Source organism: Bubalus kerabau, chromosome 3 (genome assembly GCF_029407905.1).
Source record: "Bubalus kerabau isolate K-KA32 ecotype Philippines breed swamp buffalo chromosome 3, PCC_UOA_SB_1v2, whole genome shotgun sequence".
Lineage (NCBI taxonomy): Eukaryota > Metazoa > Chordata > Mammalia > Artiodactyla > Bovidae > Bubalus > Bubalus kerabau.
The window spans coordinates 189,885,573-189,913,426 of record NC_073626.1 but is presented as its reverse complement, the minus strand read 5'-3'; the positions used below and the strand labels follow the sequence as shown (position 1 = coordinate 189,913,426).

Genomic DNA, 27,854 nt, shown 5'->3' with positions numbered 1-27,854 from the left:
AGGGGAAGGGCCTTGGAGCCGCCCACCAGGGCCCGTCTACTCCCTCAGGGGCCCGATGGAGGAGCTGGTGGGGCTTCGTGAGGGCTCCTCGGGGAACCCTGTGACACTCCAGGAGCTCTGGGGCCCATGTCCCCGCGTCCGCCGAGGCATCCGAGGTGAGAGCTGGGCTCCATACCCCTGACTCCATCGCGAGGTGGGAGTCCCCTCGTGACAGCACCCTGCCCAGCCCGCCTCCCCACTCTCCTTGGAGCCTGGGAGCAGCCCCTCCTTCCCCAGGTCCAGCGTTTCCTGGGTGACAGGATGGAGGGAGGGGGTCTGTCCGCCTGTCTGTGGGTCAGACGTGCTCGCGGCTGGCTCTCTGCTTTTGGGGAGCTCTTGGGACAACAGAGCAGTCTCTTTAGACACCGACGTTCTCTCTGCTGTGGACCCTGCAGAGATGCTGGAGAGAGCACCACTCCGGGGCCCCCACGCCCTGCCCCTCTCTTCCTCCATCAGAGCCTCAGGAAGGGGCAGGGGTGCGGGGGGCAGATGATCAGAGGCACCCTCCTGGTGGGGCCTGGCACCCACTGTGCCACCGCCTCCACTTGCCACAAATCCTGCCGTCCCTCAAGTAAGGCAGAGCCCCCTCCCAGCCTCCCGGGACTGGCCCACCTGACCCCAGCCCTACACAGCACCTTCCCTCCCTGCCTTCCTTGGCACTGGGCTCTGACCCGCTGCCCCTGCCCCAGGTGGCCTGGACTGGCTGAAGCGGAAGCTGTTCTGCGTGGGTGAGGACTGGTACTTCCTGATGGTCCTCGGGGTGCTCATGGCCTTGATCAGCTTCACCATGAGCTTCACCGTTGGGCGTGTGGTCCGAGGTAACCCCCCCACCCCCGACACGCCCGCCCGCTCAGGAGCCAGGCCTCTGAGCACGCTCTCGGGATGCCAGGGATGGAGGGGGCCGCCAGGTGCAGGGGGCAGGGAGGGCGCTGGGTCTGGTCCTGGCATGCTGGGTGACCCTGGGCACCTCCCTGGGCCTCAGACTCCATGTCTGCACAGTGACGAGAGACCAAACCGTCCTTTCTCTGGGCTTTATGCCCATCCCTGCCTACTGCCCCTGCTCCCCCTGCCCTGGTCTCAGCCCAGTAACCCTGGGTAGGGCCCTCGTCTAGACCACAGGCACAGGACAATCCCTCCCCATGCTTCCGCAGGCTCCCTCCACCTGAGGTCCCCCTGCAAGGGGAGTGAGCGACAGGAAGTTACTCTGGTGGCATTACAAGGACCTGCCGGGCACCAGACCACGTCTGGCTTTCTTACAATCACCCTGTAAGGGAGTTACCATCAGAGCCCATTTGACAGATGGGAAAAACAGAGGCTCAGCGATGTTGAACAGCTTGCAAAATGTCACTCAGCTAAGGAGTGGCAACGCTGAGATAGGGATCCAGGGTCCTGCTCCTCCTCCTCCTGGGGGTCTGCTGCTCACAGGGCGGCCCTGGTCACCTCTCTTTGGGCGGCCTCTGGGCGTGTACTTTCCGGCCAGCAAGCGGGCGTCTGAGGGCTGTGCAGCCTGTGGACGGCTCCCTGATGCCCCGCTGTCCCCAGCACACAAGTGGCTGTACCGGGAGATCGGGGACAGCCACCTCCTCCGGTATCTCTCCTGGACCGTGTACCCCGTGGCCCTGGTCTCCTTCTCCTCAGGCTTCTCTCAGAGCATCACGCCCTTCTCGGGAGGTAAGCCCAGTCACCACGCCATCCGCCTGTGTGCCTTGCCCAGCAGTGACTGCTGGCCAAAGACTCCTGTTCTGCTGGGCTCCTGCTGGGGGATGGCAGGAAGCAGTAACCTCACTTATCAGCAGAGAAGCCAGGCTTGGAAGAGTCGTGGCACTTGCCCGAAGTCACGCAGGGAAAAGGACAGAGCCTGCCTCGGGTCACTGCTGACTCTGCTTTGAGGGGCTCATGGAGGCGCACGTCTCTGCCAGGCCTAGCAGCTCTGCCTCCCGTCCCGGCCAGCAGAGGGGGGTGCAGGGGTGCGTCCCGGGGGCGAGGTCTGAGAGCCCCTCCTGGTTCCCCCCATCCTGCAGTAGCATCTAGCAGGCCCAGCTGGAGGAAGGTGGATGTTCGCATCCCCTCTCTGACCCTCAGCTTTCTCATCCGCAGAAAGTGAAAAGTGTTAGTCACTCAGTCACGTTTGACTGTTTGTGACCCCATGGACTGTAGCCCGCCAGGCTCCTCTGTCCATGGAATTTTCCAGGCAAGAATACTGGAGTGGGTAGCCTGTCTCTTCTCCAGGGGATCTTCCCGACCCAGGGATTGAACCCAGGTCTCCTGGTTGCAGGTGGATTCTTTACTGTCTGAGCCACCAGGGAAGCCCTGATCCGCAGAATGCATTCACAGCTCCTCACTGACGGGGTGTAGGGGACCCGACAAGACCCGAGTGTGGAGCTCTGTGCAGGGTTAGGGGTGAGGGCTAATCTAAAGGTGGTCCTCCCCTGCCCCCATCCACCCACCCCACCAAGGTTCTGGGGTTCCGGAGCTGAAGACCATCCTGTCAGGCGTGGTCCTGGAGGACTACCTGGACATCAAGAACTTCGGGGCCAAGGTGGTGGGCCTCACCTGTACCCTGGCCAGCGGCAGCACCATCTTCCTGGGCAAAGTGGTACGGACGGGCGTGAGCGCACCACTACCTCCCCCCCTCCCCCCCGCTGCCCTCCAGCCCCTGCTGCCTTTTCTGCATCACCCACTGAGGCCAGTGCCCACCTGAGGGTGGAGGCAGGTCAGGTCCCCAGAGTGTGACTCTGGAACCTGGGAGGTGGGGTGGAGGGGCGGGGGGCACGCCGTCCCTGGATGAGCAGGGGCCCTGGGACCGAGGGAGTAGAAGGGGAGGAGCAGGGCGGGGGCTCCCGTCAAGGCCCGACCCCGCGCGCTGTGCCCACACCTCCCTGGCAGGGCCCCTTCGTGCACCTGTCTGTGATGATCGCTGCCTACCTGGGCCGCGTGCGCGCCAAGGCCACTGGGGAGTCCGAGGTAAGGGGCTCGTGGGGACCCCCTCCGCTGGAGGAATGAGAGGGAGGGGTGGGCGCGGGCTGGCTCTCAGCCCGGGACTCTGGATCCCTCCAGAACAAGAGCAAACGGAATGAAATGCTGGTGGCCGCGGCGGCGGTGGGCGTGGCCACGGTGTTCGCAGCGCCCTTCAGCGGTGAGGCCCCGCCCGGCCCCGGGTCCCACACCCGCCCCCCGGGCTCCCCCACACCCCCCGGGCGCCCCCACACCCCCGGGGACGCCCCCACACCCCCCGGGCGCCCCCACACCCCCGGGGACCCTCCACACCCCTGGGGCCCCCACAGCTCCCGGGCTCCCACGCCCGGCCCCCACGGCCCCTGGCGCAGCCCGGCCACTCCGCCCGGCGCAGGGACCTGGGGGGCAGATGGGGCGGTCGCGGTCCTTCCCGCCGTCTTCCCGGGAGCGCTGACCGTCCCGCGGGTGGGCGCCGAGACGCGCGGCGGTCCCCTGGACAGACTTGGGCTTTAAACTCGGGCCCCCTGCGCGTCCCGGAGCGGCTGAGCCCGGCTCTCAGCCTCACTCCTCGTCTGTGAAATGAGGGCGGGCACCCTCCCCACCGCAGGGGTCAGGATGGGGGCGCCGGGTCCCGCCGCGCGTGCCCGCCCTTGGCTTCAGCTCAGAATCGGGAGCGGGTGGCCCTAACCCGGCGGCGGCGGCGGGAGGCCCAGCACGGCGGGCTCTCAGCCCCGCGTCGCCCCCAGGCGTCCTGTTCTGCATCGAGGTCGTATCCTCTCACTTCTCTGTCTGGGATTACTGGAGGGGCTTCTTCGCCGCCACCTGCGGGGCCTTCATGTTCCGCCTCCTGGCGGTCTTCAACAGCGAGCAGGGTGAGCGCCTCCTAACCTAACCCCCTGGCCCTGCCCCCTGCCCCCTGCCCCCTGACCCCCGCCCCTCCCCCCTCCCATCTCTTCCCCTCCCTCTCCGCTTCCTCCCGTCCACTGCCCCCTCCTAGGCGCTTGGAAGGAACTGACCTGTGTTGGGCCTGAAGGATGGGAGCCCCCAGGGTAGAAGCGGGTGAAGCCAGTCAGGGAGGCCGGCCGGAAGAAGGCGTCTGGGGCACACCTGCTGGCCTCCTCTCCTGCCCGCTGATTCTGAGCCTTCGGCTGGGCCGGGCCCTGACCCCACTCCCCATCTCCCCAGAGACCATCACCTCCCTCTACAAGACCAGTTTCCGGGTGGAAGTCCCCTTCGACCTGCCAGAGATCTTCTTTTTCGTGGCGCTGGGGTGAGTGGGGGCGCCACCAGCCTGCACAGCTGCCCTGGGTCCAGGAGGGGCTCTGGACTCACACCCGCCCCTGCAGGGCCATCTGCGGAGTGGCGAGCTGCGCTTACCTCTTCTGCCAGCGAAAGTTTCTCGGCTTTGTCAAAACAAATCCAGTCCTCTCCAAACTGATGGCCACCAGGTGTGCCCTGGGTGGGGTCCGGGACCCGTCAGGGTGATGCCCCAGACCCTCTGTCCCTGGTCACCACCACCCTCTGCAGGCCCCCACAGGGTCTGCCTCCCCCTTACTCGGCCACCAGCGTCAACATTCCAGCACTCCCTTGCTAACGGCCACCCCACTGCCTACGAAGCCCAAGACCTCACTGAGCCCTGTTCCCCCAACCTAGTCTGAGCCCTGGCGTTGCTGTTTCAGACTCAGCCCTCCTTCGCCAGGCCGGTCCCACTCCGGTCACTCCCGCCTGGCAGACGGTGGCCACTGTCCTGAACTCTCCTATATTCCCGCCTCCGGTCACCCAGTGGTGTGAGGCGGCCCCCCGAATCAGAGCCCTGCTCCTGCCCCCTCCCCCCATCCCTGCCTTAGCGTCGCCCCCAGACTGACGGGCCTGCCCGTGGGGTGGGGTGAGGGGAGTCGATGGCTGGCCCAGCGCTGACGCCCCACCTACCCCCCACAGCAAGCCTCTGTATTCAGCACTGGCGGCTTTGGTCCTTGCCTCCATCACCTACCCCCCTGGCGCGGGCCGCTTCATGGCGTCTCGGGTAAGGGCCTGAGCTGGGGGAGCCGGGGGGAGCCACCCATCATTGTCCGCTTTGTGTCCACCATCTCCCTGAGTCCCCTCAACACCCAGAAGAGGAGGGCTGTGTGGCGCTTTTCATGGGAGGCCATGGCAGTTCCCTGGGGGCTCAGATGGCAAAGAATCCACCTGCAGTATGGGACACCTGGGTTCGATCCCTGGGTCAGGAAGACCCCCTGGAGGAGGGCGTGGCAACCCACTCCAGTATTCATGCCTGGAGTATCCCATGGACAGAGGAGCCTGGCAGGCTGCAGTCCATGGGGTGGTAAAGAGTCGGACACGACTGCGCGACTGAGCACATAGCCGCTCCTGCAGCGACAGAGCGGTTCCCAAGGAGTCTCCCCGGCAGGAAGTGACAGAGGGGGGTCTGAGGCCGTGAGGGGTGGGGACACTGCTGCCCGGCCCTTGGGCGGAACTCTGACCCCCCTCCCCTCCAGCTGTCCATGAGGGAGTATCTGGACTCCCTGCTCGACCATAACTCATGGGCGCTGCTGACCCGGAACGCGTCCCCGCCCTGGCCCATGGAGCCCGACCCCCAGAACCTGTGGTTCGAATGGTACCACCCACAGTTCACCATCTTCGGGACCCTCGCTTTCTTCCTCGTTATGAAGGTGGGCCCCCAGGGGTGTGCACAGAGCTTGGGTGGGCCGGGGTGCCTCCCCACGACATGCATGCAGCACAGGGCCTGCACCTTCCCCCAGACCCCCTCCCCTGACCTCTGCCTGCTGTGTGGTCCCTGGCAAGTTGCTTCAACTCTCTGAGCCTTGCTTTCCTCGTCTTTAAAGTGGGGTCGTCACCGGGCCTACATCATAGCAGGTTGGGAGGGAAGAAACGAGAGGCTCTGGTGCAGTGCCAGGCACACAGTAGGCACGCTGCCAGGGTGGAGGTCCTTCCCCGGCTCAAACCTCCGCTCACACCGGACGCTGCTGACCGGTGTGCGCCTGGGCCTCCTCCTCCTCCAGGGAGACTCCCCGCCCCAGCTGGTCCCTCCTCTGCCGCCTCTAACCTCCGCCCCCACAACCCTGCCCCATTCTCCCCGCAGTTCTGGATGCTGATTCTGGCCACCACGATCCCCATGCCTGCCGGGTACTTCATGCCCATATTTATCTTCGGTGAGTCAAGGGTCTGAGGCTCAGGGTGCTGGGACAGGGCCGTGGCCACTCGTCCACCTGCCTCCCCAGTATGGTGCTGAGACTGGTCCCCAGGTGGGGAGGGCTCTGGGAAGCAGGTCAGCCTAGCCCCCATCCTCACACTAAGTCTGTGGCCAGGAGCTGCCATTGGGCGCTTCCTAGGAGAGGCCCTTTCTGTGGCCTTCCCCGAGGGCATCGTGGCCGGAGGGGTCACCAACCCCATCATGCCTGGGGGGTACGCGCTGGCAGGTGAGTGGACCAGGTTCTTACTGGGTGGGCATACATCATGGGTCTGGGCTGGACCTGGAGAATCAGCTAGCAGCTCTGCAGGGCATGGGGAGGTCAGTAGCCTCCCATGAGCCCCACCCCACCCTGGACCCCTCCTCTAAGCCCCCACTACTCTCTAGCTTCTCTCTGGGCCCTGATGCCCCCTCTCCCTTACTGCTCTCTCCGTCACCAAGCCCAGGCCCGAGGCATTTCTCACAGTAGCCAGTTGTAGCCTCTGGACAATTCCCAGCTGAGCCCACAGCCATCCTCACAGCAGCCTTGCCCTCTGCACGAAGCTGTCTCCTAGCCTGAACCCCGCTCCCTGGCTGTGACGCCCTCCCCGGCTTGCAGGGGCTGCTGCGTTCTCAGGGGCCGTGACCCACAGCATCTCCACTGCGCTGCTGGCCTTCGAGATGACTGGTCAGATCGTGCACGCGCTGCCCGTGCTGATGGCAGTGCTGGCTGCCAACGCCATCGCCCAGAGCTGCCAGCCCTCCTTCTACGACGGCACGATCATCGTCAAGAAGCTGCCATACCTTCCGTGGATCCGGGGCCGAAAAATCAGGTGAGCGGTGCCCGCTCAGGTTGGACCGAGGCGACAGAGTCCGGGTGGGCTGAACCCGGTCCCGGGTGAGTGTGGGAGGGGCTGACACACGCGGCTGTCTAGTCTGCATGCCCTCCAGCTCCCCGTGTGACCTCACATGAGTCCTCGGCCTCCCGAGCCTCAGTGTCTTCCTGGTCCTCAGTCTGTCTTCACAACAGGAGGACAGATGCTGGGGCTCAGAAAGGTGCCGTGTCTTGATCCAGGTCACACAGCGAGTCAGCACCAGCTCGGGGAGGTCCCACCCCTCCCCCTGCTCCTGCTCTGCGGTCCTCACTGGGGCCTTGGGAGCTAGAGGTGGGGCTGGAATACTAGAATGGGAAACAGGCTTTGAGGGCCTCGCTCGACCACACAGGGTCGAGCAGCCTCTGTCCCCAGCAAAGCAGGACCAAGAGCCTCTGAGACTCCTGGGTCCAAGGCCCAACTCAAAGATGAGCAAGCTGCTGCCTTCTCCAGACTCGGTTTCCCCATCTGTTAAATGGGGGTGGTTACTCCAGTCATTTTCAAACTTTGAAGTTTTTTCCCCCCTTTATGCTATAAAGCTTTTCTTCAAATGAAATTCTCCAGGGATGGCTTCTGATGAAACTGGAGCTGGTCTTGGGGAGATAGAGGTTGGGGGGCTGGGAATCCAGAGCCAGGCCATAGGTGAGTCGTTCCCCAGGCTCCTCCCCAACCTGGGATGTGAGGAACTGTTCCTCCTAGGAATCCCTTAGTCCTGGCCTGCACTGGAGAACCAGCGGAACTCACCCGGGACCCCGCCTTGCCCTGGGTCTGGAGGACACACTGCTCCAGGGCCTGATGGGAGCACTCCTCTGCCTGCAGCTCTCACAGGGTGACTGTGGAGCACTTCATGAACCGAGCCATCACCACGCTGGCCAAAGACACACCACAGGAGGAGGTGGTCAAGGTCGTGACCTCCACAGACATGGCCGAGTATCCACTGGTGGCGAGCACAGGTGCCCAACAGGAAGCGGGGTGTGGATGGGGAAGGGGCTTCCATCTGCTCCCTCTTGCACTTGGGAGAGTCAGACTCAGCAAAGGGTGAGCAGGGCCTTGGACCTGTCAGGAACCTGAATCCAGACCCAGGCTCTGCAACTGTGTGACCTGGGGCAAGTCACTTCACCTCTCTGAGCCTTCTTCCTCATTGGTAAAATGGAGATAATAACCATCCCATCTTGGGGTCCTCGACATGTTTATTTATTGATCTTTTTTTGACCTTGCAGTCCTTTTCTTTTAAAGGTTCTTTTTTTTCTTTTTTTCATGTAAAGTCTTTATTGAATTTGTTACAATATTGCTTCTGGGTTTTTAAAAATTATCTATTTATTTTTGGCAAGGGCCCTAGGGCTCAAGGGCTTCAGCAGTTGCAGCACTCAGGCTCAGTGGCTGTGGTTCCCGGTCCCTGGCACTCGGGCTCAGTGGCTGTGGTTCCTGGTCCCTGGCACTCGGGCTCAGTGGCTGTGGTTCCTGGTCCCTGGCACTCGGGCTCAGTGGCTGTGGTTCCTGGTCCCTGGCACTCAGGCTCAGTGGCTGTGGTTCCCGGTCCCTGGCACTCAGGCTCAGTGGCTGTGGCTCCTGGTCTCGGGCACTCAGGCTCAGTGGCTGTGGCTCCTGGTCCCTGGCACTCAGGCTCAGTGGCTGTGGCTCCTGGTCTCGGGCACTCAGGCTCAGTGGCTGTGGTTCCTGGTCTCGGGCACTCCCAGTCTCGGGCACTCGGGCTCAGTGGCTGTGGCTCCTGGTCTTGGGCACTCAGGCTCAGTGGCTGTGGTTCCCGGTCCCTGGCACTCAGGCTCAGTGGCTGTGGTTCCCGGTCCCTGGCACTCAGGCTCAGTGGCTGTGGTTCCTGGTGCCTGGCACTCAGGCTCAGTGGCTGTGGCTCCCGGTCTCGGGCACTCAGGCTCAGTGGCTGTGGTTCCCGGTCCCTGGCACTCAGGCTCAGTGGCCGTGGCTCCCAGTCCCGGGCACTCAGGCTCAGTGGCTGTGGTTCCCGGTCTCGGGCACTCAGGCTCAGTGGCTGTGGTTCCTGGTCCCTGGCACTCAGGCTCAGTGGCTGTGGCTCCCAGTCTCGGGCACTCGGGCTCAGTGGCTGTGGTTCCTGGTCTCGGGCACTCAGGCTCAGTGGCTGTGGTTCCCGGTCCCTGGCACTCAGGCTCAGTGGCTGTGGCTCCTGGTCTCGGGCACTCCCAGTCTCGGGCACTCGGGCTCAGTGGCTGTGGTTCCCGGTCCCTGGCACTCAGGCTCAGTGGCTGTGGTTCCCAGTCCCTGGCACTCGGGCTCAGTGGCTGTGGCTCCCGGTCTCGGGCACTCAGGCTCAGTGGCTGTGGTTCCCAGTCCCTGGCACTCAGGCTCAGTGGCTGTGGTTCCCGGTCCCTGGCACTCAGGCTCAGTGGTTGTGGCTCCCAGTCCCTGGCACTCAGGCTCAGTGGCTGTGGTTCCTGGTCTCGGGCACTCAGGCTCAGTGGCTGTGGTTCCCGGTCCCTGGCACTTGGGCTCAGTGGCTGTGGTTCCCGGTCTCAGGCACTCGGGCTCAGTGGCTGTGGTTCCCGGTCCCTGGCACTCGGACTCAGTGGCTGTGGCTCCTGGTCTCGGGCACTCGGGCTCAGTGGCTGTGGTTCCCGGTCTTGGGCACTCGGGCTCAGTGGCTGTGGTTCCCAGTCCCTGGCACTCGGGCTCAGTGGCTGTGGCTCCTGGTCTCGGGCACTCGGGCTCAGTGGCTGTGGTTCCCGGTCTCGGGCACTCGGGCTCAGTGGCTGTGGCTCCTGGTCTCGGGCACTCGGGCTCAGTGGCTGTGGTTCCTGATCTCAGGCACTCGGGCTCAGTGGCCGTGGCACTCGGGGTTAGTTGCACCACAGCATGTGGGATCTTCCCGGACCAGAGATCTGACCCCTGTCTCCTGCACTGGAAGGTGGATTCTTATACATTGTGCCCCCAGGGAAGTCCCAGTGCTGCTTCTGTTTTTCGGGGTTTTGTTTGTTTGTTTTGGCCATGAGGCTTGTGTAACCTTCACTCCCTGACCAGGGATTGAACCCACAGCCCCCTGCATTGGAGGCAAAATCTTAACCACTGGACCACCAGGGACGTCCCGACACATTTGAATGAGAGATGAGAGGGGGCTGGTAAGGCACAGTGCGAGTCCTAGAATAGGCCTGGTGTGCTTGGGGAGGAGGGTAGCATGATGGGAGCACAACTTCCTCCCAGGAGGCTCCTCCCTCAGCCTCCCCGCCCAGCGTTCCCCAGCCTAACTAACTACCTCCCTCAGTCCTGGCACCATCAGAAAGATCTTTTCACAGAAACATGGATGGGGGCCCTTGTTAAAAGCCTCCTAAGCTGAATCTTGAGGGAGGGCCTAGCTGGAACATCGTTTCTCTCTTGGACAAGGACAGTGTGAGTGGGAAAGATAAGCAGGGCTTAGGGAGGGGACAGCCGTGTCCACTCAGGGCCTCCGTCAGCCTGTACATCCCCTTTGTGTAAATGAGGAAAGGTGCACACTTGGCAAGCGTAGTGTGGCTGGACGTTGGTCCCCGCTTGTCTTGTGAGCCGGTTTCTTGGGCACTGAGCAACCTGCACAGCCATACGTGCCATCCACATCCCGAACCCAAGAAGCGTGAAGCGATTATGAGCAGCAGAACGGTAAATAGACCCCTTAAACTCTATGAACTGTAGTTGCCTCAGCTGGAAAGTAGGGAGGACAGACAAGGTGGGCTTTGGACTCACGCCCTCACTGGGAAATGAGAGGCAAAGCCCAGCCCCAGGGCACAGCTGTCCTCAGGAGGTGTCCCAGGCCTGCTCCTGCTTGAGGCCCCACCACATGGGGCATTTCAGGGTGGGCAAGTGACCTCCTGGCCCCCTGGCATCCTTGCCCAGCTGCCCTCAGAAGCTGAGTGACCTTGGGCAAGACAACTAACCTCTCTGTGCCCCTGAGCCTGTTTCCTCTTCTGTAAAATGGGTGATGGTAGTTCCTGGCTCACAGGTTGCTGCAGGTTCCTGAGAGTCATGAGAACACCCAGCACGGTTCTTGGCACATCACGGAAGCCCAGGAAACAGAAGTTCCTTTTCATAACGTGGCTCTTTCCATCTCCCTCTCTGCCTGTCCAGAGTCCCAGACCCTGGTGGGCACCGTGCGAAGGGCACAGCTGGTGCAGGCCCTCCAAGCTGAGCCACCCTCCTGGGCTCCAGGACAGCAGGTGAGTATTCTCGTGAGGTGTCAGGAGGGGATGGGGAGTCAGGAGGGTTTTCGCAGAGTGGCCAGCTGATCGCCTGTGGTTTGAGAGGGGGCTATCCCAGGCCCCCATAACCCTTCCCGCATCCCCAGCGGTGCCTCCAGGACATCTTGGTTGAGGGGTGCCCCGTGGAGCCAGTGACCCTGAAGCTGTCCCCGGAGACGTCCCTGCACCAGGTAATGGGCAAAATTCCAGCTGTGGGCAGACCTGGTCCTGGGACGGAGGGGAGGAACCTGAGAGGGAAACTCAGCTTCGAGTCCTCGACACACAGTGTGCTCTGCTCCTCCTGCGTCTACCTCCCCGCTGTGGAAGGCACGTGCAGTCCCCACCTCTCTACCCCTCAGTCCCAGGGTTGTTGGGACACAGACTCGGGGAAAGGGAGAGCTTAGGAAGCTGAAGACTCTGGACGGACAGAAATAGTGGTTAGAAGTTTGTCTTTCATCAAGGCACACGTGGGTTTCAATTCCAGGTCTCCCACATTCTGCCCGTGTGATCTTGGGCAAATTACTTAATCACTCTGACTGCTGGTCCCTCCCCGCTGCAAGCACAGAGCCTGGCACATGGGGCCATGGAGGGACAGAGCGTGTTGGGGGCCTAAAGGTGGCTCAACCCCTGTGTCCACGGCTGATGCTGGATGATCCTGAGTGGTGAGGCCCACTGGTCCCTTGTGTGGACTCTGGGGACCCCTGGTGGTCATAGTGGACATTGCAGGCCCATCCCAACTGCCCAGCCCTCCAGGCTGAGAAACAGCTCAGAATCCGCTCGGAAGCAGCGGGGCGGGCAGGGGGAGCGGGGGCAGCACCCCGGGACAGAGGCTGGCCAGGGCCTTCATCTCTGCGCAGGACTCACAGGCTGGGAAGAAACTGAGGTGGGAGCCGGTCCTCCAGCATTTCCTAACCCCTCTCCTGCAGGCACACAACCTCTTCGAGCTGTTGAATCTTCAGTCCCTCTTCGTGACATCTCAGGGCAGAGCTGTGGGCTTCGTGTCTTGGGTGGAGGTACCGTGGCCCCGAGGGTGAAACAAAGGGGAGCAGCCAAGCTTGAGCAGCTGGGGGTGGGGGCGGGGGGACCAGTAACCGCCGTCACATGGGGAGGGGCCTCGTGGGACTTTGATGAGCCGGCCACTCGGTCCAGCTACGCCTACCTTATCTTGCAGCCACTGGCCGGCCCTGCCATTACCTCTGGGCCTCTGTGATCCCATTTATGCAGTAGAGAGGCACTGGCTCTAAAACTCACTCCAAAATCAGCCCTCAGAGGAGGCAGACTATACTGCAGCCTCCATCTTCAGTCTCTTCTTCACTCTCCCTCTCTCTGGTCTCTGTTCTAGTTGGAGAAAGCGATTTCCAAGCTGACAAACCCTCAGGCCCCAAAGTGAGCCAGCCTGGCAGGATGAAACAGAGCCACTCAGCTACCCCGTGAAGGAAGCAGCACAAAGACCCTGCCTGTGTCCCCACGACAGCACACCCCTCCCCTCCAGCCCAGCTCAACTCCTCAGCGAAACAGGCGGCTGACCTATCACTGACCTACCACGGTCGCCATGTCCCATCCTCGTGGGACAAGTGCCACATGTCCTGAAGGACAAACCCCACCCTGGGAGCTCAGGATGTGAGACAGCAGAAAGCAGCCATGTGGTGGGTACTGCAAGAAAGCATCCGATTCACAGATGAAGAGCCTGGTGTCCTCTGTCAGCAAGGGCAGGCACAGGTGCCCTCTGGGGGTTGTGTGACTCCCAACAGGAGGCTTCCAAGGCAAATAAAGCCGGTTCCCAGAGCTGCGCTCCGCGCTCATCTCAGCATCCAGGTGTCTCGCCTCCTTAGCGGCTCACCTGCGCCAACCCCGAGTGAGCTCTCGGGGGTCCCCAGGTGGCTGCATGGGCATTCCAGGCCTGGACCCTGGACCCCCACTCCTTGTGCCCCCTTCCTGGCAGGGAGCTATGGGGGAGAGCGGGCTCCCACTGGGTCTTATGAAGCCTGTCCTCATGGGTACACATGACCCTGTGACTCAGTTACCTCCACTCCAGCCTCAGCCTCCTCCTTGGCTGAGCCGGGGCTGACAAAGCAGGGTCCCCAGGTGGGGCTCCTCATGGTCCACAGAGCCTTAAGTCTCCTCCATGGGGACCATCCTGGCCACCAGCAGCAGGGTGACCGGTAGTCTTTGTGTTGAGGGGTCAGGGCCCTCTCTCGCGAGCTGGGAGCCGAAGGACATGCCATCCCCTGCAGAGACCAGGCCAAGGTCATCCATGGAGAATCCACCACTTTAATGTCTGCCGAGAACCTTCCTGGAGGTGGAAGGGGGTGTGAGGAGGGGAAGCAGGGCCCCAGGGAGTGGATCTGGAGAGTGAGGGGCCAACAAACACCCCGAGACAGAGTCCCGTGAAGAGCGCTGAGCAGCAGGGGTCAGCGCCCCGAGAAGCAGGGGTCAGCACCCCGAGGGGCCGCCGCCTCTGATGGGGCCAGAGCACAGGCAGAGGGCGGAGGGCTGAGCCTGGGGCTGAGCGGGGTCCCCACGCCCTTGCGTAGCTGTAGGCTCCTCTGGGCAGTCTGCCCGGGTGTCTGCTGAGAGTCCTCGAGCCTGCCCATGGCAGACACCCTTCAGGGAAGGCGCCCTCCTGAGCCAGGTAGAGAGGGGGAAGGGGATCACGGCTCCCATGGGGGAGGCAGGGGATGTCCAGGAGGCACACTCCACAGGAGTGCCGCCCCAACCCCGCGCCTACCCCGAGGGGTCACAAAACGCCCACCCAGCGCCCTGGGTCCTGATGGCTCTGGGCTGCCTGCTGGGCCACAGCGGGAGCGGCCTGGCCCTCCTCAGTTGTAGAACACCTCATCCTCCTCCTCAGAGGGCAGGCCGCCGTCCCCGGAGCGGAGGGGGCCCTGCGGTCCGGCCCCGCCTCAGGCCCAGGGCCCCTGGGAGCCGCGGCCAGAGCTACCATCCGGGGCTGGGGGGCTCGTCAGGGGAGGGCCAGCCGTCGGGGGAGGAGAAGGCCAGAAGACTGTCGTCCTGCGAGCGGACACTCAGAAGGCTGTCCTGAAGGTAGACACTCCCCAGGTCTGCAAAAGCAACGGGGGGTGGGGGTGAGGATGGAGCTGGGAAGGCCCTGCCCCTCGCCTTCCCCAGGGTAGGAGGTGGGGGCCAGCGGCAGAGGACCTGCCTCGGAATCCTGCTTTATCAGCACCAAGCTGTGTGGCCTCGGTCATGTCACTGACCCTCTGAGCCTGTTTCTCCCTGGGTGATGGCGTGGTGGTGGCAGTGAGCGGCATGGTTAACAACAGACTCTGGAGCCAGCCTGCTGGCCTCAAATCCTTCTGTGCTCTGAGAACTGGGCTGACCAGTGCTCTCCCCAGGCCTCAGCCCCTCCCCTTGCTCATGTCAGGAGGAGGAGCACACAGTGGGTTTGCGAGCTCCACCCAGGAAGCCCTCAGGGGTAACGGGGTATCTACAGAGGTGACTGATGGTGCCTGAGGTTGAGGTTCAGATCCTGATGCTTTCAGCGTGTGTAATCTGAGGCTTCCCTGGTGTCTCAGCTGGAAAGAACCGCCTGCAGTGTGGGAGACCCGGGTTCCATCCCTGGGTTGGGAAGATCCCCTGGAGGAGGGCATGACAACCCACTCTAGTAATCTTGCCTAGAGAATCCCATGGACAGAGGAGCCTGGAGGGCTACAGTCCATGGGGTCACATAGAGTCGGACACGACTGAGCAACTAGCACACAGCACAGTCTGAGGCCAGTCTCCTTTTGGCTGCACCATGCAGCATTCAGGGCCTTCGTTCCCAAACCAGGGGTCAAAGCCATGTCCCCTGTAGTGAAAACGCAGAGTTTTAACCACCAGGGAAGTGTCTGAGGCAAGTCTCCTGATGCCTCAGTTTCCCCTATTTGTGAAATGGAGATAATAGCCGCTCTGCTTCTCAGAGTATCACAGGATAAATCGAAATAACATGTGTAAAGTGCCTGGCACAGTGAGCACCTGATGCACGTTGTCTGCCACCTACTTACTGTCATCTCTCCGTCCCTCATCTGACCTATCGCCTACCTCTCTATCTGTCATCCCCTTTATGCTCATGGCGCTCCAGGGCAATGGGCAGGGCAAGGATCACCAGCCCCCTTTTTCAGATGAAGAAAACCTAAGGCTGAGGGTCGGGGGGCTTCTCTGAGGTCCCAGGGCACAGGTAGCAGAGCAGGCCTGCACGCCGGCTCCGCGGCATCCCACCCCGGCCCCCAGGCCGTACCCTGGAGCTGCAGGATGTCCGCGGGGCCGCTCTCCAGGCCCAGCTCTCCATCGTCCAACGAGGACCAGACGCTCAGTGTGGCCTCCGTGATGGCAAACTGCTCAGCAACCCCTGTGGGGATGGACCCAGCTCGGCAGGGGCGCAGAAGTTACGGGTGGGTGGGCACCACATGCTGGCTCTCGAGGCTGCCCATCCATGGCCCAGGGGATCGGACTTCCCATCAATGCCCCCACACTCAGCACTGTAATTCCCTGCTCAGACCAGTGGTAAAGACCCCATCTGCCAATGCAGGAGACATAAGAGATGCAGGTTCAAACCCTGGGTCGGAAAGATCCCCTGGAGAAGGAAATGGCAACCCACTCAGTATTCTTGCCTGGAAAATCCCATGGACAGAGGAGCCTGACGGGCTACAGTCCATGGGGTCACAGAGAGCTGGACATGACTGAAGCGACTGAGCACGCCCCGACAACACACAGGGGGTACCCCAGGGCCTCTCAAGACCAGACCCGGCCAGTTCATCCCCCAGCCCCCGCCCCTGCTGACCTGCGGCAAAGCGGGCCTCGCGAAGCTCATCCGGGAGGCGGCAGTAAGGCTCCTCGTCGGCGGCCGGGGGCAGCTCCCAGCCCGCCCGCTGCACGCTCCAGCCCTTCCACTCGATGAGGTGGGCCACGCGGCCGCGGGCCATGGCCGTGGGCTTTGTGATGTGGTCCTTGATGCTCTGCACCACTCCTGCGGAGATTGAGGGCGGCTGAGCCAGCCCCAGCCCTCCCAGAACCTCCAGCCGGTCCAGTGCCCTGTACCCCATGTCCCTCCAGAGCCGTGTCCTCAGAGTCCCACCCGCAGTGCCCGTACCCTCCCCGCTCCTCACGCCCCGCCTGCCCACACCCTCCCAAACCCCGAGGTCCCCTTGCACAGACGTTCCCCACCCACCTGCAGGCCCCACGTCCTCCCAGCGGTCTGCTCCTAGGCAGTGCTCCCGCCCACCTGGCCCTTCTTCTCCAGACCTGCCACACCCCTTGCTCTCTTCTGACCAAGTTCACACCCATTTGCTCAAGGAGATTCACTCGTGGATCCTTCAAGACCCACCAGCTGTCCCTTCCTCCAGCAGTTAACAAGCTAGGGGACAGCATCTTCTGTGCCTAGACACTGCTTGCTCTTCCCAGGGCGAGGCCTGCAGCAGGCAGGGACAGCTTCCTGGGAGAGGTGGGCTGGAGGCAGCCTTTGAAGGCAGTTTGGGTTGGATAAAAAGAGGCAAGGCTGGAGGCTATTTCAGAGATGAGAAGAGAATAAAGGCATAGAGGAGTCTGGCGTGGCTCCAGGACCACCAGGGGGCAACCCACAGGGCAACCCTGGGAACAGGGTGGCGCAAGAGTCTGGGAAGCTCAACACAGTCCAGACTGGGGCGGACCAGCCCTGTCCTTACGGCGACGGCTCGGTGACGAGCAGGAGAGCAGCACAGGGTGTGCCCGCCGTTGAGGAAGAATGTCCTCCCTGGAGGACTTGGGGCCAAGGGTGGGCCTTAGGGGCCACTGAAGGGGGTCAAAGAGGGACCGGACAGGGTGAGGAGATGGGGAGCAGGGCTTGGGGGGCTCTCAGGAGCAGGCCAGCTGGATGAGCAGGCTGATGGACAACACGTTGTCAAGGACGATCCCCAGTATCTTCTCGAACCCAGGCTGAGAACAAAGATCTGCGGATCACTGGTCCCAGAAAGCAGGACATGAGGAAAAGCAATATTTAAGAAAGAAGGGCGACTTCCCTGGTGGTCCAGTGGCTAAGACTCCACGTTCCCAATGCAGGGGGTCCAGGTTCAATCCCCAGTCAGGGAACTAGATCTCACATGCAACAGCTGAGCTTCCTCACGACCCAACTAAGAACTGGCACAGCCAAACAGATAGACAGATACATAATTAAAAATAATAATTCAAAAAAAGCTAATGTTGACTTGCTTTAGAAAAAGAAAGGAAAGAAGGAAGGAAGGCATCCATGAAAGAAGCTGAGACAAAACTCTGGGAGAATGGGAAAGATGAAGGTAGGAAAGAAGGTGGAGGCCCCCAGGTTGGGGAGCGCTGGCAACCGGAGGACGTTTCTGAAGGGGGTGGTTCAGTAGCCCCCGAGGGGCAGGTGAGGCGGAGGGAAGGGATTTCGGGTGGAGGAAATAGGGGGCAGCTTCGGGGGGGCTGCGAGGGGCTGAGGATGTAGCAGCCTGTGAGCAGAGCCGGCTGAGCAGAGCCCGGAAGGCCCCGCGCCGGGGCGACCACCCCCTGCTGCTGCGGGCACCGCGGGAGCACACCTGTGCTCACACCTGTGCTCACACCTGCACCCTCGGGAGCCTTGCCCTTGGTTGACGGGAACTGCCTCACCCAGAGAGGCCCGGAAGCTGGGAGTCCTCCCGAGTGGCAGCCGACACTGACGGAAGGAGGAGCCGTGTGAAATCAGCCACGGCCTCGGAGCCGCGGGTTCTGTGGGTCAGGCTGGGAGAGAGGAGACCTGCAAGCGGCCCTCCGCCGAGCCCCGCCCCGAGCCCCGCCCCTGCCCTGCCCGCCTCGCTCCCCGAAGGGTTCATTCGAGAACAACCCCTCTGTGAATCCCCGGCGCAGCGCCCCTCTCGGCTCTGCTTCTAGGGGACCCATCACACGTTGGCTGCTTTATGTGCTGCAGAGAGGCAGGGAGACCACCGGGGAGACACCCAGAACTTCAGGAGAACCCAGCAACTGAACCCCCCCGAGGGGCAGGAACCCCCAAGTCCTGCAGAGTCCCGCACGGAGCGGGGCGCTTAGAAAACTCTTGCGTCCAACAGGGCTGCAGTCCCTCCAGCTGCAATTCTGCCCTGACCTTCCCACCGCCAGTGGCTAGGGGACGCTGTGCAGATTCCCAGGGCAGGAGGGGGCAGCCAGAGCTCACCCACGAGGGACGAGGTGGCCAGGGCTGCCACGCTGTAGTTGCTGGAGCAGGACCTGGAGTTGGACAGGTAGCCATTGGTGGTCTGGAAGCACCTCTGTAGGAAGTGGAGCGGGGTGAGCAAGGGGGTAGATGGGCAAGATGACTCCCCACCCCTCCCACCCCACTACCCACCCTCCCCAGGTCCTGGGCGGTCCTGCCAACCCCCACAGGACCTTCCCCAGCCCTGTGTCCATCAGACCCCCCCAGGGCTGGCAGCGCTGTGTGCCCAAGCTGGGGCTGGCCAGACTGCGGGAGGGGCGAGCGCACTCACCTGCCAAGGATCCCAACAGAAATCCATCCGTTTGTCCTGCAACAAGAGGGGAAAAAGGAACAGGCTGGGCCGGGCACGCTGTGCCGGCAGAGGGCACAGCTCCTGCAGCCCCAGGGGGCGGTGCTCCCTGACTGAGCAGGGGTCTGCCTGCTCCTGGGGCATGCCCTCCTGTCCCCTGGCATGCAGAGAGAAGCGGGTGGGTACGGGGCGACCATGACTCTGCAGGAGAGACAGCGGGCGTGGGGGACCAAGCAGGCCTGGGCTCAGACTGTGACTCTGCCGTTTCTCCTGGACATCCCTGGACTAGTCACCTCACATCCCAGAGCCTTACTGTGCACCTCTGTAAGATGGGACAGTGCCGTTCATCCCACAGGCTGTGGGGAAGCGTAAACGTCATAATGTAGGCAAAGTGCCGGCACAACACTGAGCACGTGGTGTGTGGGCTCTCTCTATATATACATATGTACACACACACACACACACCAGTTCTTTACCACTGAGCTTCCCAGGTGGCTCAGTGGTAAAGAATCCGCCTGCCAGTGCAGGAGATGCGGGTTCAATCACTGGGTCAGGAAGATCCCTTGAAGGAGGGCATGGCAACCCACTCCAGTATTCTTGCCTGGGCAATCCCACGGGTGGAGGAGCCATGGGTCCTGGTGCTCTGGTCCATGGTGTCAAAAAGAGTCAGATATGACTTACAGATTAAACAACATAATTACGTGCTAAGTAGCTTCAGTCATGTCTGACTCTTTGCAACCCTATGGACTGTAGCCCACCAGGCTCCACTGTCCATGGGATTCTTTAGGCAAGAGTACTGACCGGAGTGGGTCGCCATGCCCTTCTCCAGGGGATCTTCCAGACCCAGGAATCAAACCCACGCCTCTTACGTCTACTTGTATTGGCAAGCAGTTTCCTTACCACTAGCGCCACTTGGCAATCGTGTGTGTGTGTGTGTGTGTGTGTGTACACACTTGTTTATGATATACATATCATATATATAGATTTGTGATATATATATCAACTTGTCAGTTCAGGCCACAGCTTCTGGGGCAAAAGTCAAAATTGTGCACCAGATTTGAGGCCCCTAACAAGTTCGGCTTGATCTGTCTGAACTGAGGACTCATTCCTTTACTCCCCAGCCTGCAGTGCAGGCGGCCAAGGAGTCGTGGGCTCGTAACAATATCTTTTCTGCAGGACTGAGTGAATCTGGGTGGGAGACCCTTCATGATGGGACTCTTATCTATATAGACCAGGTTCAGGGCCTGGATGCCCCGCTCCATTCAGAGCTTCATCAGCTGAATACAACCCTGGGTGGCCTGACCCTGCAGGAAGGAGCCAGGCCCAGCGGGGAGAGAAGGAGGCTGAAACAGTTTCTGCTTCCAGGGCACAGCCCAGGAACCAGGGGGACGAAGCATGACCAGTTACCTTGCCAGTGACATGGTCTGGAGCCACGATGGAGGGCAAGTCTGGGTTCAGGGGGGCCGTGCCCTGGGGCATGGGGCAGTCCTTGTGGGCACTTGTGAGCAAATCTGGAAAAAAGGAAGACACGAGCCCAGAGCTCTCTTGATTACAAGCCAGTTCAGAGAGATGGCGTTACTTTATTATTACATCATTTCATCGAAGACAGACTCAGGGACTTCCCTGGTGGTCCAGTGGTTAAGAATCTGCCTTGCCATGCAGGGGATGTAGGTTCAATCCCTGATAACAGAACTAAGATCCCACACACCCTGGAGTAACTAAGCTGGCGCAGTGCAGCAAAAGATCCCGCGTGCCGCAAGTAAGACCCGACACAGCCAAGTAAACAAAATTTAAAAAAAGAAAAAGAACACAGACTCAGGCCCACAGCAGGTGAGGAGTCCAGCCAGATCCCACCAGTGGGATTTGCCTGCCCTCTCCTCGTTACTCCATTTTTACTACCTCTAGTCCTCACACTCCCGCAACTCCTTGACCTCACGGAGACCTCCAATCCGTTTGTTCGCCTGTCTTTTGTAAGACACTCATGTCCCCGCTTCCCTCTGTGCCCCACCTAGACTCCTTGGCATATCCTTAAAGGTCTCCTCTGCAGATGTCCTTGACTCGCCTCTCTTAACCCTGTTTTGGCCTAACCCTCCGCCCGCTTTGTGGGGACCCTCAGAGCTGCTGGCTGCCGGGGGAAGTCACGGGTGTCAAGTTAAATTGGTGCCCACCGGTCTACCCAGGGATCCCTCTACGTGTCTCTGATTCCTGAGAGTTTGCATCCTGTGAGGCTGACCACTTGCTCCTCTTCCCTTCTCGAACTTTCACACTGACACCCCTGTGGGTCCCTGCACCCTACTGCCGGCTCCTCTCCGGCTCTCAGTGCAATCCAGGGGCCTTCGGCAGGTATCACCCATTCTCTCTGCCTCAAATTACTGCCCCGCCCGCATGCCACACCGTCCACTTTCCCTCTTGTGACAAAGGAAGAACCGTCCGCCCAGTCCAAGCCCAGCCCGTCCACTGGGGTCTTGTGCCTGCTCTCCTCCGGGGCCCCGTGCTCTCTCTTCCCATGTTGTCCGAGTCTCTCTCCCCAGAGTCGGCCCACCGGTGTGGCTGCGCTGCCTCTGGGCTCAAGGGCTCTTGCTGGCATCGCCTCTCCTGTCTCCTGCCGCGTGGGGTCCCCTCAGCACTGGGCTGGCCCCCAGCCCCTCCCGTCCTGGCAACCCAAGCCTCTCCACCCTTGGAAGACATTCTCCCAACCCCTGTCCCTCCGCTCCTTGCTTAAGCCTCTGCCCCCAACTTAGAGCTGTCTCCAGCCTCTACTCCCCGTCTTCTCCTGTTCTCCTGCACCGGTTCCAACCAGCCTTCCTTGAGACAGCCCTTGGCAAGTGGCCAGAAAGCTCAGAGGGAACCTCTGGCCCGTCCTAGGCGGCCCCCCAGCAGGCACGAGTGTGCCCCCCCTCCAGCCACACCCTCTCCTGACCCCCCACCTCCACGGCCGCTCCTCTTCCTCCTCCTCTGCTCAACCCCGGAGCCGACCCACCGCTCATTCCAGGCCCCTTCTCACCTCCCTTCTCCCCTCTGCCAGGAGGTCTCACCCCTGCAGCTGACACCCACATTTATGCCTCCAGCCCCGACTTTGCTGGAGCTCTTGACTGAATTTCCAGCTCCCTACATGGTTGCCCACTAAGCATGTCAAGCAAACGCAGGCAAAATGGAATTTGTGAGCCACAATCCATCTTCCTTTCCTTCCCCAGCTTTAGAAAATGATGCGATGGTCCACCCAGCTATCCCAATGAAAAACCCAGGCACTTTCTTGGAGTCCTGCTTCCCCAACTCTTTCCACCAAGCCCATCCATCACCCAGCAAGCCCCCTGGGCCCTCTCTCTGGCCTCTGCCCCAGAGTTAGCCCTCTCCATCAGCACTGCTGCCTCTCGCTTTGCCCCGCAAGAGCTGTCGCCTTCCTCCTCCCTCCCCTGCTGGCCATCCATTCTCCACCAGCAGCACAGACATCACACCCGGTCAGGCTGTCTCCATCTGCCCGGCTCCCTCCCTTCCATCACCTTTAGGGTCAAAGCCAGCTCCAGCCTCGCAGCCTGGGGGCCTCCAGCCGGCCCACTCTGACCACAGTCCCCGGCCCACGCCCGCGCTCACTGTCCTCGGCACTCCGCTCCGTGCTGCTCCTCAAATGGCCAGGCCTGCTCTTCATCCTTGCTGTCCCCCCCGTGCCTGGAACACTCGTTCCCCAGATCCTCTGGAACCTCATCATCCAGCGCTCAGCTCAAGAGAGGCCGTCCCTGGCCACCTCCCTGTTGCCATGTCGGCCACCAGTCACCCCCCCACAGTCATCACCCCGATATTTGTGTTTATTTAAGTGTCCAGCCTCTCCCCCCACAACAAATGTGAGTGCCGCGAGGGTGGAGCCCATGGCAGCTCTGCTTGGGGCTCTGCGTCCACAGCACCTGCATTTAATAGGTGCTCTGTAAATACCTGGGGGATGACGTCTACCGTCTGGTAAAAGTACTTACGTGTGGGAGGGCCAGATCAGCCCGCCACTGACGAATCATCAGGGCCTACCACATACTAGGTTCACAGTCATTGCTGAGGGAGTGAACACCTTGAACCAAGCAACTAGAATTGCTGGACTAAATCCTTGGTCTAACCAAGAGGAATCCTCCAGTCCCCCAGGATGACAGGGAACACTTTATCCGATTAATGTGCTACTTACTCTTCTATTAACTGAACGGTATTAGTTGAGCAACTACTATGTGCCGCCACTGTTCTGAGTACTAGGGACACAGTGGTGAAGCCTGGGCTTCCCCAGCGACTGAGATGGCGAAGAATCTGCCCACAATGTGGGAGACCTGGGCTCGATCCTGAGGTCAGGAAGATCCCCTGGAAAACGGAACGGCTACCCACTCCAGTATTCTTGCCTGGAGAATTCCATGAACTGAGGAGCCTGGTGGGCTACAGTGCATGGGGTCACAAAGAGTTGGACACGACTGAGCGACTTCACTTTTACTTTCTTTCACTGGTGGTCTGGTGGTTAAAACTGCACTTCCACTGCAAGGGGCGTGGGTTTGATCCCTGGCTGGGAAACTAAGATCCCGTATGTTGTGCAGCATGATCCAAAAAAAAAAAAAAAGACAGAGATGATTTCTCTGCCCTCGTGGAGCTGACATTCTAGTAAGTGAGACAGACTGTTAACCCAGAACTCACAAGCTCTGAGAGCTGCTCAGAGCTGAGGTCTGGGTATCCAGAAAAGTCCAGTTATATGAAGAGCTGTAGACTGATCATTCATTCATTCACCCATGTAGCCATTTATTCCTTCAGCCACTGAGCACCCATCTCCTGGACGTCTACACTGTGCAGGCACCTGGGGACCGAGGTGGGATCAACTCTGTCCCTGCCCTCAGGGAGCTCACAGTTACATGCAGGAAGCCCTGCAAAGCCCCTCACTCAAACCCAAGGCTGAGCGGCAGGAACGCCAGCACCCGCCGACTGCTGTTCTCTTCACCCTCCTGTCCGGGCGTGGTCGCAGAGTCCTCACCATGACCTAGAGAGGGGGCTCCGTGGTCAGCCTGGCAGGTGAGGAAACCCAGGGCAGGTGGGGGCGGTCAGAGCCCCAGGCACACGGCCCTCCACGGGCGGTCAGGACCTGAACCCTGCGGATCTGATGCCGAGGCTCTTCCTCTCGCAAAGCACAGGAGGAGTTGTGATGATTTTCGGTGGGGACTAGGGGCTGCATGGGAGCGCTGATGGGGCAGCTGGCCAGGAGGGGGTGTCTGGAGGTGGACGGTTTGGGTGGGCGCAGGGATGGTGGGGAGGGGAGGGGTATGGTGGGGAGGGGGGGGTGAGGCGGGCGGGGAGGTGTTGAGGCAAGTGGGGAGGGATTGAGGCGAGTGGGGAGGGATGGTGGGGAGGGGAGGGGTGAGGCGGGCAGGGAGGGATGGTGGGGAGGGGGTGAGGCGAGCGGGGAGGGGTGAGGTGGGCAGGGAGGGATTGGGGGGAGGGGAGGGGTGAGGTGGGGAGGGGAAGGGGTGAGGAGGGCGGGGAGGGATGGTAGGGAGGGTGGGGTGAGGGGGGGAAGGGAGGGGGGTTAAGTGGGGAGGGGAGGGGGTGAGGTGGGGAGGGGAGGGGGGTGAGGAGGGCGGGGAGGGGGTGAGGCGGGCGGGGCTTGAGCCAAGCCATGGAGTCTGGAAGGAGCGTCTGGGGCGATGCCGGGAGGGGAGCCTCTGTAGGACGCTTGTCCGGGCTTCCACTGTCCTGCCCTGGGCACTGACTCCCATCACCCTTTCTGGCTGGGAGCCGCCTGGACAGAAGCAGACGAACGGATGGCGTGGACACAGATGCGGCTTCCTGGAGGAGGCGGAGGCCAGAGAGGGTCTGAGGCTGGAGATGGGAGGCGCCAGGCAACCCCAAAGGCAGGGCTGGGCGGAGGAGAGTGGGCAGAACTGGAGACTCAGAGATCGGGGTTAACGAGGAGGGAAAGCAGGCAGGGGAGGCTGCGGGTGCCCCACCCAGCCCCCCCAGGCCCCATGGACCCCCATCTGCTTCTGTCGCCCACAGTCCCCGCCCCGCGGGTTGGGCTTCCACCAGGCAGCTCCTGAGGCTCTTCCTAGACGGCTGCCCAAGGGCAACTGGGCTGAAACTAGCCAAGAAGCAATGCTGCTCCCAGCGGAGCGGCCCTCGCCCGTGACTGGAGGGGCAGGGCCCCAGGTACTTTATTCCGGGTGGGAAAACTCTGAGCTTCACTCTCATCCGAGTCCCCGGTGGGATCAGGCTGAAACCACCCCTGCAAGACAACGGACACCTCTCCTGGCTACGTCTCCTCCGCCCCGCTCTCTCCACTTCTGCACTGGTTTCATCTGGAAGGTTCCCTTCACATTCCAGTCGCACCCAAATCCCAGTTTCAGGGTCGGCTCCCGAGGAACTGCCCTGAAGACAGCTGGCTGAGGCTCTGGTGCCAGACTGTCCAGTTCAAATCCCTTTATTCCCGTGGGCCCTGAACAAGTGACTTCACCTCTCCTAGCCTCCACTTCCGTATCTGTAAAACGGGCAACTGAGGGAGGTGGTTCTCGTTCCTTAGGAATTGTCTACTAGGATCCAAAGCTAAGACCCAGGAGGCTTTCAGGGCCCCGATTTTGAAGAAAACCACTCAGAGGGTGGACGTGGAGTGGGGGGAGCGAACACCCTCTTCAAAGCAGCTGAAACCAGCTCTGCCGCCCCAGCCGTCAACCCCCTTCTGACTCTTGTTGTTCAGTCACTCAGTCGTGTCCAACTCCTTCGGACCCCATGGACTGCAACACACCAGGCTTCCCTGTCCTTCACTGTCTCCCAGAGTTTGCTCAAGCTCATGTCCATTGAGTCGGTGATGCCACCCAACTGTCTCATCCTCTGTCATCCCCTTCTCCTCCTGCCTTCAATCTTTCCCAGCATCAGAGTCTTTTCCAAGGAGTCAGCTCGTCACATCAGGTGGCCAAAGCATTGGAGCTTCAGCTTCGGCATCAGTTTTCCAATGAATATTGAGGACTGATTTCCTTTAGGATGGACTGATTTGATCTCCTTGCTGCCAAGGGACTCTCAGGAGTCTTCAACACCACAGTTTGAAAGCATCAATTCTTTGGCACTGCACATTCTTTATGGAGAATCACATAAAGAATGAAAATCACACCCATACATGACTACTGGAAAAACCATAGCTTTGACTGTACGGACCTTCGTCGGCAAAGTGATTATCTCTGCTTTTGAATATGCTGTGTAGGTTTGTCATAGTTCCTGCCCCCCCACCACAAGGAGCAAGCGTCTTCTGACTCTACCCGTTTCTCCCCACAGGCTGAATGAGGGGATGTCAGGGACACACTTGCAGAGATCTGGGAAGCCTGCAGAGGAGAGGCCACCACATCTGCCCACTTCACCCCTCCCTGCTTGGATGTCCATGACTGGGGCAGGGGCAGCCTGCCCTCCCACCTCCAGTAAGGCAAGGTTTGTGTTGTCACGGCTCAGGCAGACACAGAGGGGCCAGGTGTGTCTTGCTGGTGCCCCCTAAGAGGGCCACTTGCAGGCAATGGGATCCCAGCCCCAAGAGGATGGAAGATGGACCACTGTAGGGAGAAAAGCGAGTTGAACAGGGGATGAAGAGGTCAGACCAGATCAGATCTCCCATGATGGGCCCACCCCCTTCCACTGCCATGGGCTTGGAGAATCTCCCGTGCTAACCTGGGAGACCCTGGCCACCACCCACCCCCAGCCTTCCTCTGCCCCTTCACTCCAGGCGTTCCTGCATCAGATCCTGTGAGCCGGCCGCTCTTTCCTCCACCTGGGACTCTCTCCCCATGCACACGGTTCATGCCTCACTCCGCCCAGGTCTCTGCTCAGATGCTATAACCTCAGTGAGGCCTCCCCAACTGTCTCATTTAACAGGACACCCACGCCTCTCCAGCCCCTCACCCTGTTTTACACCCATCACTCCACAAAGCGTGTGTCTGTTTCCTTGTTCATGGATTCCCCTAAAACACGCGCTCTGGGAGGGCTGAGACTCTGTCTGTTTTATTTGCCACAATGGCCCTAGCACCTGCCCAGGGCCTGGCACACTGTAGGTGCTCGTTAAATATTCGATGTAAGAAGGAAGGAATGAACATTTGGGTGCTAACCACACAGAGGAGTCACCAGTGAGCCAGGGGTAGCCGAGGGAGACTGTTAGAGCTCCAGATAGATACAAATACAAAATGGTCTCTGCCCCATTTTTTCTCAAGTTTTTTGTGCCCAACTCCAGCATGCCGCAGGAGAATGGGACCCAAAGGAGAGAGGGGCCAGCAGAGCAAAGAGCAGACCATGACCCTTGGGTACGGCCAGCCAAGCGCCAAAGAATTGATGCTTTCAAACTGTGGTGCTGGAGAACACGCTTGAGAGTCCCTTGGAATACAAGGAAATCAGTCTTGAATATTCACTGGAAGGACTGATGCTGAAGCTGAAACTCCAAATCTTTGGCCACCTGATGCAAAGAGCTGACTCGTTGGAAAACACTCTGATGTTGGGAAAGATTGAAGGTGGGAAGAGAAGGAGATGACAGAGGATGAGATGGTTGGATGGGCTCACGGACTCGATGGACATGAGTTTGAGCAAGCTCTGGGAGTTTGTGATGGACAGGGAAGCCTGGCATGCTGCAGTCCATGGGGTCGCAAAGAGTCAGATACAATTTAGCAACAAAACAAGAACAAGCCTCAGCCACAGGGGATGAGGGGAGGGTCAGATGGGACGGGAGAGGAAAGCTGTCATCTGAACTGGATGGACTGGACTTATGTCCAGAAGAGGCGAGAGGGTTCTGTGATCTGCTCAAAGGGTGTTACGGGCTGGCAGGTCGGGGCGGTTCAGTGAGACCGTCTGGGGCAGGGACTGGAGAAAAGGGAAGTGGAGTCAGGTGAAGCTCCAGCCCTGGATCCAGAGCTCAGTGACCCGGGCGCTAGGAGCAGTGGGGCAGTGCAGGGCCATGAGGATGGGGCCGTGTGCCCCCGGAGCGTGCAACGCACTGTGCTCCTTACCCTCAGCTCTGGCCGTGTGACTCTGGGCAGATCTTGTGCCTCACTGGCCCTCAGACTTTCCAGTGTACAGACGCCATGTTCCAGGCCCTTCAGAGTTGGTGTTCAAACCAGGCGGAGGGCAGGTGGAAACCTTCAGTGGGTCAAGCAAGCAATTTCCT

At 60.8% G+C, this 27,854-nt stretch overlaps 2 protein-coding genes across 2 annotated transcripts; one reads left to right on the top strand and one right to left on the bottom strand.

Moving 5' to 3' along the window:
• The first annotated feature begins 55 nt into the window (after positions 1–55).
• Positions 56–13,054, top strand: LOC129647150 (chloride channel protein ClC-Ka). Its single transcript, XM_055574364.1, has 19 exons — positions 56–155; positions 729–857; positions 1,582–1,710; positions 2,496–2,635; positions 2,926–3,003; positions 3,097–3,175; positions 3,741–3,866; positions 4,180–4,264; positions 4,341–4,442; positions 4,933–5,017; positions 5,490–5,663; positions 6,095–6,164; positions 6,321–6,431; positions 6,801–7,014; positions 7,873–8,006; positions 11,143–11,231; positions 11,360–11,443; positions 12,179–12,265; positions 12,595–13,054. The coding sequence occupies exons 1-19, from the start codon at positions 56–58 to the stop codon at positions 12,640–12,642; spliced, it is 2,064 nt and encodes a 687-aa protein (XP_055430339.1). The 3' UTR covers positions 12,643–13,054.
• A 1,065-nt stretch (positions 13,055–14,119) lies between these two features.
• On the bottom strand, positions 14,120–22,364 carry FAM131C (family with sequence similarity 131 member C). Its single transcript, XM_055574506.1, has 7 exons — positions 22,310–22,364; positions 20,126–20,229; positions 18,701–18,736; positions 18,391–18,484; positions 16,033–16,218; positions 15,490–15,600; positions 14,120–14,314 (listed from the first exon to the last, which is right to left on the bottom strand). The coding sequence occupies exons 1-7, from the start codon at positions 22,362–22,364 to the stop codon at positions 14,190–14,192; spliced, it is 711 nt and encodes a 236-aa protein (XP_055430481.1). The 3' UTR covers positions 14,120–14,189.
• Positions 22,365–27,854: the final 5,490 nt, after the last annotated feature.